The sequence below is a fragment of the Rattus norvegicus genome, chromosome 1 (assembly GCF_036323735.1).
Source record: "Rattus norvegicus strain BN/NHsdMcwi chromosome 1, GRCr8, whole genome shotgun sequence".
Taxonomy (NCBI): Eukaryota; Metazoa; Chordata; class Mammalia; order Rodentia; family Muridae; genus Rattus; species Rattus norvegicus.
The window spans coordinates 165852276-165864850 of NC_086019.1; the positions used below are offsets into that span (position 1 = coordinate 165852276).

Genomic DNA, 12575 nt, shown 5'->3' on the forward strand with positions numbered 1-12575 from the left:
TGCACCGAGTCCGACCCGGAAATTTAAATACCACTTGCTAAGGGAGGACTGTAGAGCGTGAAAATATATATTAAAAACTCCTGAACGTGGGGTTTTGTTGTTTTGTTTTTAGATGTAGGATCTGCTGTACTTCCTCAGTAGAAGTCATCTTTCAGAAATAGCGGCTTCTTTAGGACTCAAAATCCGTTTTGGGCTACAGTGGGAAGGCTAGAAAGGGGAGGTCACGGGACGGAATTGGCGGGAGAATAAGATCTGAGCACCGAAACTGAAGCTACTACGACATGAAGTTTATGGACGCGGGTGAGAAGGGTTGGGATTTGTCCTCTGGAGAGGAATAGCTGAAAGGGAAGAGGGTGGCCAACAAGAAAATGAACAGAGCACCCGGTTTCGGGGTCTTAATCCTCAGAGAGACTGAGAGCTGAAGAACCAAATGGGACCTCAGTGAGTAGCAGATAATTGCTATCTATGTGTTTCTTCCTTTTACGTTAGAGATATAAGTAAGAATGAGTCAAAAAAAAAAACCAACCAAACAAACAAACCAAACCAACAACCCTATTCTCGGGGCTGGAGAGATGGCTCAGTGGTTAAGACCACTGACGGCTCTTCTAGGTAGGGGTCCTGAGTTCAAATCCCAGCAACAACATGGTGGCTCACAACCATCTGTAATGAGATCTGATGTCTTCTTCTGGTGAGTCTAAACAGTTACAGTGTACTTATATATAATAAATACATCTTTAAAAAAAAAAAACAAACCAACTGTTCTCCAGGAGCTCACAGTCGTGTCAAGAGATAACCAAGTAGTTGTTACTGAGGAGGTACCTGTTACTTTGAACGATTATGGGGTGTGTGTGTGTGTTTGTGTGTGTGTGTGTGTGTGTGTGTGTGTGTGTGTGTGTGTAGAAAACAGATGAATAGATTAGAAAGCTATTGTGGCTAGAAATACATTAGGATTCATGGATTTACATGAGTAGGATATTGAAGAAAAAGTCAGATCTGATGGTATATGTTATGCTTGAGGACGAGGCAAAATTACTTAATCAAGACAACCCTGGCATGATTATAACACCTGAGAGCCAACATTTGGGAGGTTGAGGCAGAGGGATCTGAAGTTAAGGGTTGGACTACATAGTTAGACCCTTCTCTCAAAAACAATTTCTTGGGGGCCAGCAGGATGGCTCATTGTTGGAACTGGAGATAGGGCTCCAAGAGTAAGAGCACCTTTTCAGGAGACCCAGGGTGAGTTCCCAGTTACCCATTTGTAACTCCATTTCTAGGAGATTTGACACCTTCCTCTGGCTTCCTCCAGCACTAGGCACACATGTAGTGCATATAGGTACATGTAGGCAAAATACTCTTACACATAAAATATAAGTCCTCTGGGGAGAAGAAAAGATGGCTTAGTGGGAAAAGGCAGTTGCTACCAAGCCTAGTGACCCACATTCCACCTCCAGGACCTGTATGGTAGACGGAGAAAATCTGACTCCTACAAGTTCTTTTCTGACCCTTGCACATCCACCCACACACAAAATAAATAAATGTAAAAAATAAATTTAATAAAAAATGTTGGCTAGCTTGGGTTCCGTAGCAGATACAAGGTCAGCCAAGACTATGTAGCAAGATTGTGTCTTTAAAAAAAAAAAAAATCTTGAGAGACGCTTACCTAAAGACAGTCAGATATTGTTAAAACACTTGTTATTAAAGAATAATTGAGGGGTTGGGGATTTAGCTAAGCGGTAGAGCACTTGCCTAGCAAGCGCAAGGCCCTGGGTTCGGTCCCCAGCTCCGAAAAAAAGAAAAAAAAAAAAAGAATAATTGAACCAGAATAATGAATACATGAGCGTTCATTTACTTTCTTGTATTTTTGCATTTATTTAAATTTTTAGCCTAGGCCAAGCATGTTGGTACATTCCTTTAATCCCTGCATTCAGCAGGTAGAGAAAGCAGATTGTGAGTTTAGATACCAGCCTGGTTTACAAAGTAAGTTTTAGGACAGCCAGGGCTGCTCTACAGGAGAACCCTGCCTTGAAAAGCCAAAATCTAATGAATAAAATTTTAGTCTGGAGAGCTGATTAAGTGAGTAAAGAATGTTTTGTGTGTGCAGAACCTGAGTTCAAATCCCCAGCACCCACATAAAAATGCCAGGAGGCTGGTTGTGGTGATGAAAGCATTTAATCCGTACATCCAGGAAGCAGAGACCAGCCCGATCTGCATAGCAAGTTCTACGTTAGCCAAGACAGTATTAGAAAAAAGTCTGTAACCTCAAGACTGGGAAGTGGAGAGAGGAGGGTCCCAGGGATTTACTGGCAGGCCCTCCTAGCCGATCTCTGAGCTAGGTTAGAGTCAAGAGCACCCGACTCAAAAAGTAAAGGGGAGAAGTGATAGAGGACACCTGACACCACAGGCCTTATGAGTGCATACATCTATGCACTCATAGAACATTTATGAGCTGTGTGTGGTGGCTCACACTTATTTTTTTTTTAAAGAGTTATTTACTTTATTTATCTGAGTACACTGTAGTTGTCTTCAGACACCAGAAGAGGGCATCGGATCTCATTACAGATGGTTGTGAGCCACCATGTGGTTGCTGGGATTTGAACTCAGGACCTCTGGAAGAGCAGTCAGTGCTCTTAACCACTGGTGGCTCACACTTCTAATCACAAAACTTGGGAAGTGGAAGCAGAGTTGCCATGAATTCAAAATGGGCCTGAGCCACATCGTAAGTTCTATACTCACCTGGGCTACGAAGTGAGACTGTTCAGAAAAAAAATAAAAACAAAAAATGCAAACCCAAAAAAATTGAGCAAAGACCATACCCAGATGAAAATTTATGCCTGTTTATTTATGGATAGGTTCTTGCCATGTTGCCCAAGCTGGCCCTGTACAAATGAATTTTTTTTTTTTAATTCTCCTGTGGTAACTGTTATCTTTGAGGCTCACTGTCTCCCTCTGCTAGCCTAGGGCTTGCCCTAGAAGCTTCTAGCATCTGTACAATCTTATCTGGGCCTAGATTATTTTCAGCCCCTCATATTTAGTGCTGAATAAGCTCATTCTTTCTCATTCTTTCTGAACTCTGGCTGGCTGGTTCAATTCAGCTCAAACTCCTCCCAGGCTGACTGATTCAATATGACTCCTTTCCACTTCTCACTGAATTGCCCTGCTTGGCCTCAAACTAACTAGCAATCGTTCTAATCTTCTGGCTTATCATTCCCTGACTTGTTCTCTCTTCAACCTGTCTCTGTAAAACTCCCTCAATAAAACTGTCTTTTCCCTCTCTCCCTTTGCACTGTTCCTTTCTTAAAATTTTTTTTATTTATGTACAGAAAACTTAGTGTACATTTAACCCAGTTTAGTGGCGAGTTCTCTAGCCTTTGCCTTTTCCAGCTTGGCAATGCAAGCCACAGACTTAGGATCCAGGACGTTGCCTTCCCAGTGGTGGCCTCATATCTATTGTGGTAATTTCCCTAATAGCTTCCACCAGCTTAGCCAGAGCACCCTTGTCTTCAGAGTTAACCTGTGTGAAGGCAGCAGTGGCGCATGTCTTCCTGTGGACCAAGTGCCTCAGTCTGACCTTTCCCTTGATGATGCAGTAGGGCACCCCCATCTTTCAACACAGGGCAGGCAGGAAAACCACCAACTCAATGGGGTCTACATCGTGGACTATCACCTTCTTGTTCTTCATCAAGGTGGTGACTGTATTGACCCCTACTCGGAGGACAGGTGGTCTCTTAGGTGGGATGTCCCCTTTGCCAGCAGCTTTCTTTCAGCACAGGCCAGCAGCCTTTGCTTCTCCTGCTTTGTCTCTGGCCTGTACTTGTGGGCAAGCTTACGCAGATGAGTAAATGTTTGCCCCTCCAGGGCCTGGGTGAACTGGTTAATGGCAGGAGGTACTTTGAGCTGCTTATAGAGAGAGGATGGCTCTTTGCCACTGCAGCCTGATGTATGGGGCCATTTGACGAAGCGTGTTAGATCTCTTTTGGGCTGGAGGTCCTGCCCAATGCCAAAGTTCTTAGGCCTTTTCTCAAACAAAGGATTGACCACCTTTTTGGACTCCTGTTTCTTGATGACAGTGGGGTCATGGCCACCTTCTTCTCCTTGGCCTTCTTTCCTTTGGGCATCTTGCTCAACTGGAGGAGAGAGCACTATTCCGTGTTAAGTAGCTACTCTTTCTTCTCTTTTCTCATGGGAATTGGACACAACCTATTCTGTCAAATCTTTCTCTGATTTGTCATTTGTCTGCTTCGAAATTAGACATCACTTTCAAACATGGGTGCTTCCTTCTACAAATTAACTTTACCTTCATTGTTTATATTAAAGCTAACAGCTGGGGTTGGGGATTTAGCTCAGTGGTAGAGCGCTTGGCTAGCAAGCGCAAGGCCCTGGGTTCGGTCCCCAGCTCCGGGAAAAAAAAAAAAAAAAGCTAACAGCTGAGCCACACCACAACTAGAAACTGTTTTCTTTTCCAGTAAATAACACAATCTTGGGGTTCACAATGTGATCAAATATCCTGCAACATGCCCCAAACTCTACCAACCGTTCATCCATAGCTGGGTAATGGATGCACCTGGCTCCTGTGAGCTTTTTTTTTTTTTTTTTTTTTTTTTTTCTTGATGTACATTTGGTGTTTGACCTACATGTATGACTGGGTGAGGGTGTCAGATCTTCTGGAACTGAAGTTACAGCCAGCCGTGAGCTGCCTTGTGGTTACTGGGATTTGAACACTTGGGTCCTCTGTAAGAGCAGCCAGTGCTCTTAACCTCTGAGCCTGAAGACAAAATAAGTTATAAAAACCAAAAACCAAAAACCAAAAACCAGTGTTGCTCCATCTTACCAGCCCAATCCTGAGGCCACAGAGAAGGGCGGCTTACAGCACCCCTCATGTTCTCGGGGGCGGGCTTAAATATAAACTCGGCACTACTGGAGTAATTGTTTTACTTTGCTGCCTTGTTTCCCTGAGGCTTTCTCAATTGTGGGACAGGGGAGTGTCTCTAAGTGATCCAGATCTGCTCCCTACAGACCCTGATGGCCCCAAGAAGTGAGGCAACTACTGTAAATAAATAATTCTTGTTATCAGAGTGGCTCACGCCTTTAATCCCAGCCTTTGGGAGGCAGAGGCAGGTGGATCTCTGTGAGTTCAAGGCCAGCCTATTCCACAGAGTGAGTTCCGGGACAGCCACGCCTGCACAGAGAAACCCTGTCTTGAAAACAGTAAGCTTATTTTACTTTTGTTCATTTTCTTTCTTTGCTTTCTTTCTCCCCCCCCCCCCCCCCCGTTTTTTTTCAGGAGTAATGTAAGGACTCTTCTTCTTCCAAAAGCTACCAAGAGCAAAACATAGACCGTGTCACCGTGGTTACAGAAGACATCCTGGGAGGAAGCATATCTGCCTCGCAAATAAAGAAGCTGGTGGCCTCCGATGGCTCCTGTGAAGATCAGCCATGTGGTGTCATTTTCCTCTCAGGTACCCTAGTCACCAGCCAACCAAGGGCTCTTCTCTTGCTGATTACAAGGAATGGATAAATAGAGGAAACTTGCTGTGCTTCGTAGGCAGCTGACAAAGCGCTGGGCCTGTCTACACCACAGTCCCTAGATAGCAGCTTGGTCATTCTGCTGCTGAAATAAAGCAAGGGCTGTCAAGGCCATACTTGACCTATGAGGATACAGTGACTGCCATCAAACGTGCTGTCTTTCTGATTGTCTACAAGTTCCATCTTTGATAGATCCCAGGCCCAGTGCCGGTCTCATGGGGACTGTTAGGGACTTCCCACTCGTCATTTGCTTCATCCACTTATCCCCCTCTCTTTCCTTCCATTTCACTGATCCTTTTTGATGGGTGCCATTGACATTTGGGTGACTCAGTCTATTTTAAAGCAGTACCATTGCCATGGTAGAATATTTAGCATCCCTAATGGCAATATTACTGCGTAGGAATTATGACAGTCAAAAGTATCCCCACACGGGGCTCTCGAGATGGTGCAGTGGTTAGAGCACGTGCTGCCCTACAGAAGGTGTAGTTTCAATTCCTAGCACCCATATGGTGGCTTGCAACCATACTTAACCCCAATTTCAGGGAATCCAACAGCCAAATAAGTGGTGAACATACATGTATCCTGGCAAAACAGTCATACACATAAAATAAAAGTAAGTTATTTTGTTAAATCCCTGAGCGTTTCAGAGCGCGTCCTTAGATGGTGCTTAGGAGCCACTACGTAATCCACAGACTTAACTAAAAAGTGTTTTCGCCCTCCTTACCTGCAGGTCAGCTTGAGCTCTCCTCATCGTCCTTCTCCTCTTTTTCTTCGTTTCTTTGAGACTCACTATACACCTCTCTATACACCAGGATGGCCTCTAACTCAAAAAAGATGTACCTGCCTTTGCTCCTGAGTATAGTTTGCTTTTGTAGGTTTTTGTTTGTTTGAGAGAAGGTCTTGCCCTGTAGCCCAGGCTGACCTTTAACTCAACCGTGTATCCTAGGTTGACCTCCAACTCTCAAATCATCCTGCTTCAGCCTCCTGGGTGCCGGAATTCTAGGTGTGTTCCGCCATACCTACCTTCCCTCCTTCAAGTGTTTTGTCATAGAATCTTCCAGAATTCTGTGGAGACTGTTCTAGAAGCTGAAGAGAGGAATGAAAGCATATCTGTAGCCTCCCTCCCCAACACATATTTTAGAGCTTTACTTTTATTTTACATGAAAAACATTCACACACATGTGACACTAACAGTTAAAAGAAAGATTTTATTGCCGAAACAAACAAACCGAAAAAGAGTACAGTCTTTTGCTGGGTGTAGTGGTGCACATCTGTAATTGTAATTCTTGGGAAGAGTTTATGTTTGAAGCTAGCCTGGGCTATATAAACAAAAAAATCTTATTTCATAGAATTATTTTAGAGGTAAATAAATGTCTGTGTAAGGTCTTATGAATAAAGAACTATTAATATACTATACTGTTGAGAGCTCTACTTTTAGAAACAGGATTGTGTTTTGCTCAGTTATTTACCCTGAAGTTTTGGATCAGTTTTAAAGTTCCCCGAGCCCTGCCTCCCATGCTTCAGTTTATTTATCTAACTAAAGAGAAGTAGTGGTAACAGCCCAAGAGTCCAAGTAAGGAGGCTTGAATGAGGTTGTCTGGTCAGAGAGTTAGAGGTGAGCCCGAGAGTCAGGCTGCCTGACTTCCTGTGGATGCCTCTGGTACTTTCTGTCATGTGGAGGGGCCTCAGCAGGTCTGGAATTGTAGACATCTCTTATTCTTAGGTGTCCTACTTTCCCTCATGAGCTCAGAAACCCTCCTGATTTTCTCTTCCTCTCTGATGTAGGATCCCAAATATCCTGTGGAGAACTTGCTGAACCCAGACAGTCATAAGGGACCTTGGCTCAGCTGCCCTCGGGACAAGACTGGGCAACTGAAAGTGGAGTTTCAGCTGGAGAGAGCAGTGCCCATAAGCTACATCGATGTCGGTAAGTGTGTTTTCAGGGCCTTCGGGGCCTCTGAGGAATGAGACCCTCCCCACTCCTCCCCACTCCCTCAACTCTCTCACTTCATTCTGGCTAGTAGCCTTCTGGAATAAGTCCTGCCTAGGTGTGAAGGGAAAACGTGGTCCTTGCCCTTGGGGAAGGTTCAGTGTTGAAGAACTCCAAAGTCTGTGTGTGCGGCACACTCCCTGCAGTCCTAGCACTGGGGTAGAGATGAACTTCTACATGGAGATCACTGATGTGCTGCATAGTTATAAGTCAAGTTGACACAAGCTAAAGTCATCTGAGTGGAGGGAGCCTCATTTATGAAAATGCCTCCAATTCAAGGCCTACAGAGTTAGTTCAGCACAGCCAGGGCTACATAAAGATAATGTCTCAAAAACCAAATGAACAAAAAAATAAAGAGAAATGCCTCCATAAGATTGGGCTGTAGGCGGGGCTGGGGATTTAGCTCAGTGGTAGAGCGCTCACCTAGGAAGCGCAAGGCCCTGGGTTCGGTCCCCAGCTCCGAAAAAAAGAACCAAAAAAAAAAAAAAAAAAAAAAAAAGATTGGGCTGTAGGCAAGACTGTAGAGCATTAGGGGTTGGGGATTTAGCTCAGTGGTTCGGTCCCCAGCTCCGAAAAAAAGAAAAAAAAAAAAAAAAAAAAAAAGACTGTAGAGCATTTTCTTAGTGATTAATGTGGGAAGCCCTTTTTCAGTGGTTCCTGGTTTCCATAGGAAAGCAGGCAGCTGGGCAGTGGTGGTGCACGCCTTTAATCCCAGCACTTGGTAGGCAGAGGCAAGTGGATCTCTGCATTTGAGGCCAGCCTAGACTACAAAGTTAGTTTCAAGACAACTAGGGCTACGCACAAAAACACTGTCTTGAAAAAAAAGAAAAAGAAAAAGAAAGGAAAAATAAAAAAGAAAAGAAAGCTAAGCAAGCCAGAATTCAGTACCTTCCATGGCCTCTGCATCAGCTCCTGCCTCCAGGTTCCTGCCCTGTGTGAGTTCCTGTCCCCACTGCTTTCAGGGATGAACATTGATATGAAAGTATAAACTAAATAAACCCTTTCCTCCCCAACTTTGCTTTGGTAACAGTGGCCTATGTGGCAAGCCCCAGGCTAGTAAAAGACTGTCTTTAAAAGACAAGGTGAGGGTATTGGAGAGGTGGCTGAATGGTTAAGAGCACTGCCTGCTCTTCTAGAGGACATAGGTTCAATTCTCAGTACCTACATGGTGACTAACAGACATCTGTAAGTTCAGATCCAGGTGATCGGACTCCCTTTTCTGCTGTCTGAGGACAAGCACACAAGTGGTACACAGACATGCATGCAGCAAAACACCCATACACATACAACAAAACAATTTAAAAAAAAGATGGACTGCACCTGAGGAACAGAGGCCGTCCTCCTCTTCCATATGTTGGCAGCATGCACGCATATACACATCCAATAAAGAGAACACAATGTGAATGGTACTTCTAGAATTATGCTGTGAACTCCCCTGCTTCAATGTGTACACCCTGGGTAAAGCCTTAGGGCACTGACATAATGATAGATAGTATATATATCTATAAAATCTTTAGAGGGGTATAAGGTATTATATATATGTATTTATGTTTTATATAGTTGTATAATTATATATAAATACAATGAATATAAATATTTCTATTTATATTTATAACACAAATGAATATGATTATATTATATTACATTATATACATGTATATTATCATATATAATTATATATTATAATTATATATATAATACCTTATACACCTCTAGAGATCAGTGTCAGGGGGCTGAAAGTGAAATGTCCGTAGGAGTTTATAGATTACAAAAGTTGATGCCAGTTATGATGGTACATCACTTTAATTCAAGTACTTGAGAGACAAGCAGTCAGATCTCTTGTGAATTTGAGGAACAGCCTGGTCTACATAAGTGAACTCCAGGCCATCCAAGGCAACGTAGAAAGACTGTCTTAACAGAAAACAAACAAATTTAGAATTCTTCAGACCTAAGAATGGCTAGAGGCCACTGTCTTGGCTTTCTCAGGACAGAAAATGGTGGTTCCCTTCCAGGGCAGGTTTCAGGCCGAGGTGGCTATGGTTGTGGGGCTCTGGTGCCAGGGGGCTCTCCCAGCGATCTGTCTCCCAGCTAGGTGCATGGGTTCGGGCGAGGTGGAGAGAACTCGGGCAGGGAAGGGGCACAGCTTTCCCCACCCCCGCTACCAGTCATTTTCCTTTGCACTGCTGTTGCTTGGGTTGCTTCGGCCAGGCTGAGCCCGCAGGGGACTGACTAGCCAGCGACGGGTGCAGGGGAGCTTTTGGTGGCGTTTTCGGGACAGCAGATCTCTTCCCCAAGTGGCGGTGTTACAGCTCTTATGGCAGAAGATTTGATGGAATAATTCCTGCATACTTTTAATTCTGAATATAACACTTAAATACAGTTTTTTGGATAGGTCAGTGTCTGACAGCGGGTACTTCCTATTGGTTTGGCCTGAGAGCTTGGGAAGACCTCATCTACATATTCGGGGGCGTGATCCTGTTCCGGTCCTCACCTGTGTAGGAGGGGTTTGGGGCACTGCTGTACTTGACTGGACTGTCTCAAACTTCTCTGCAGGAGTTTGGGGGGGATGCAGCTACGTGAGACCCTGATATCCTGAGAGGCTGGGAATGTACCTGCCGTCCCTCTTAGGGTCTCCCGGAGATTCGACCTATCTCGACCACGAATCAGGGTACCTTTCACTGCCCACCGCCCCACATCTGGTGACCCTTCACCAACATTTAATGGCCTGGGGTTTCATTCCATGGCAATTGGTGGCTCCTTGTGTGACCCCACATGCTGCCAGCACTCTGTGGCTTCCGACTGCTGTAGAGTGGAGTGTCCCCTTCCCACCCCACACTCTCATCTACAATCATCCTCATCTCATCGTCTTCCACTTTTTGTCCTCAGGTAACTGTGGCTGTGCTTTTCTACAGATTGACGTGGGTCGTTCTTCTTGGCCCCTGGACAGACCTTTTGTCACCCTGCTCCCTGCAACCATGCTCATGTCCCTCACTGACTCAAAGGAGGGGAAGAACCGCTCAGGGGTCCGGATGTTTAAAGATGGTAAAGAGGGCAAAAGCAGAAAGGCAGATGCAGTGTAGAGGAGGGCAGGTCTTAGTGCTGCTGGGCATAGATTATGGGAGGGAGCCTGAGCAAGGGTTTAGCTCATCTGTTAGGGGAACAGGGTAAGCTAATGTTTGTGTGAGTTCTGCCTGGTGACAATGTCAGGGTATATATGAGTACGACTTATATATCTACCTGTGACTCATTAGTGTCTGACTCATTGTGGTTCAGGGTTTTGGTTGTTTGTGCAGCCCAGGCTAGCCTCAGATACTTCCTGCCCTAGCCTCCCAGGCACTGGAATTTCAGCATGTACCACAGCACCCATACTGATATATATGTTTTTATTTGAATAATTTTGTTTAATTTCTAGCATAACAAAAAGGAAAAAAGTATAAAATAAATTTTGCTGGCTATATTTACATAATATATAGTTTCTCTTGAATTCTGCTTGTGCAAATCTATATTCACCTGGCATTGTAACAGATGCATAAGATATGATTCTGGACTCTCAGGAATACAGTCTGTTTATTTGTGTTTAAATTGGACATTTGTGTCTTGTACAGTAAGAGCAAGAATTTGGAAAGGTTTTTGAGGTATAGGGAATGATATACTGACTGGATTATGTTAGGAATCAAAATGTGAAGTTTGGGGGGCTGGAGAGATTGCACAGAGGTTAAGAGCACTGTCTGCTCTTCCAGAGGTCCTGAGTTCAATTCCCAGCAACCACATGGTGATTCATAACCATTTTTTTAAAGATTTATTTATTATATATAAGTACACTGTAGCTGTCTTCACCAGAAGAGGGCATCAGATCTCATTACAGATGGTTGTGAGCCACCATGTGGTTGCTGGGATTTGAACTCAAGACCTCTGGAAGAGCAGTCAGGGCTCTTAACCACTGAGCCATCTCTCCAGCCCGATTCATAACCATTTTTAATGAGATCTGGTGCCCTCTTCTGGCACGCAGGCATACATGCAGGCAGAGCACTATGCATAGTGAATATTTTTTTTTAAATGTGAAGTTTGTGATATTGGTGTTTGGTACTGTGGCGGCTGCATGGAGTGGGTAGGAGTTTGCGGGAGGTTGTACCCTCATGTTCAGGAAGGTGGAGACTGGTATAGAACTATGATGGAGGAGTGGTTAGAAAACAAGGAACTAGACCTCACCTGTTTTCCAAACCTTTCCCTGAGCAACCCAGCCTGAAGGGATGTGTACTGGTGATCTCCATTCTTCCTCTTGTTGGGATTGGCCTTGTCTTTCCTTTCTTCTGATTTGAACTTTCTCCCTTTCTGCCTTCTTCTCTGTTGCTCAAGCCGCCCATACTTGAGTACACACACACACACACACACACACCTCCTTCTTCCCCTCCCCTTTTCCCTCTCTCCAGGGTCTTATGTAGCCTAAGCAGACCTCACACTTGCTTTGCAATCCAGGCTAGCTTTGAACTCCTGATCCTCTTGCCTCTATTCCCATGCTGAGATCACAGCCATGCACATCCATACCTAGCTTTTCTCTCTCCCCCCCCTCTCTCATTTGTAAATATTTATTTCTATCTTTTTATTTATGTAGATGTGGAGGGGTGGGTATATGTACTTGTACCTGTGGAGGCCAAAAGAGGGTGTGGGATCCCTGGGACTAGAATTATAGGTAAACCACGTGACATGGGTGCTAGGAACTGAACTCTCATCCTCTGTAAGAATAACAAGTACTCTTAACTACTGAGCCATCTCTCCAGCCCTTCCTTTTTCTATGATGTTTTTCTTCAGATGATTTTCTGATTCCAGCCTCAGGAGAATCATGGGATCGACTTCGATTGACCTGCTCCCAACCTTTCACACGTCATCAATCCTTTGGCCTGGCCTTCCTCCGAGTACGTTCCTCTCTGGACTCTCTGTCTGACCCTGTAAAGGATCCCTCATCCCCTGGGAGCTCTGGGCTTAATCAGGTATGTTCAATGGTGGGGAAAGGATTTACTTTTCTCTAACTTTTTAGTTCCTAGTTAGAACCTGATACTGACTG

At 44.5% G+C, this 12575-nt stretch overlaps 2 protein-coding genes across 10 annotated transcripts in view; one reads left to right on the forward strand and one right to left on the reverse strand.

Moving 5' to 3' along the window:
• The window catches only part of Rnf121 (ring finger protein 121), a 69477-nt gene extending 62920 nt beyond the window's left edge, over positions 1–6557 (reverse strand). For 2 of the 3 annotated variants that reach the window (XM_063262826.1, XM_063262824.1), the window contains exon 1: positions 6248–6525. Coding sequence is in view for 1 of the 3 variants with exons in the window: in XM_063262825.1 (XP_063118895.1) it covers positions 6248–6274 (27 nt within the window). In the remaining 2 variants the exon portion in view is untranslated. Of the gene's footprint in view, positions 1–6247 lie in introns of all 3 variants that reach the window. The other variant, XM_063262825.1, reaches the window with a different exon arrangement.
• Xndc1 (Xrcc1 N-terminal domain containing 1) overlaps positions 1–12575 on the forward strand; it is a 20316-nt gene continuing 7741 nt past the window's right edge. Inside the window, exons 1-5 of one of the 7 annotated variants that reach the window (XM_063285586.1) lie at positions 1–441; positions 5282–5456; positions 7309–7450; positions 10400–10555; positions 12323–12501. In XM_063285586.1, coding sequence (XP_063141656.1) covers positions 5412–5456; positions 7309–7450; positions 10400–10555; positions 12323–12501 — 522 coding nt within the window. In that variant the 5' untranslated portion in view covers positions 1–441; positions 5282–5411. Of the gene's footprint in view, positions 442–5281; positions 5457–7308; positions 7451–10399; positions 10556–12322; positions 12502–12575 lie in introns of those variants that run through there. The other 6 variants (XM_006229904.5, XM_063285562.1, NM_001329890.1 and 3 more) reach the window with 6 other exon arrangements.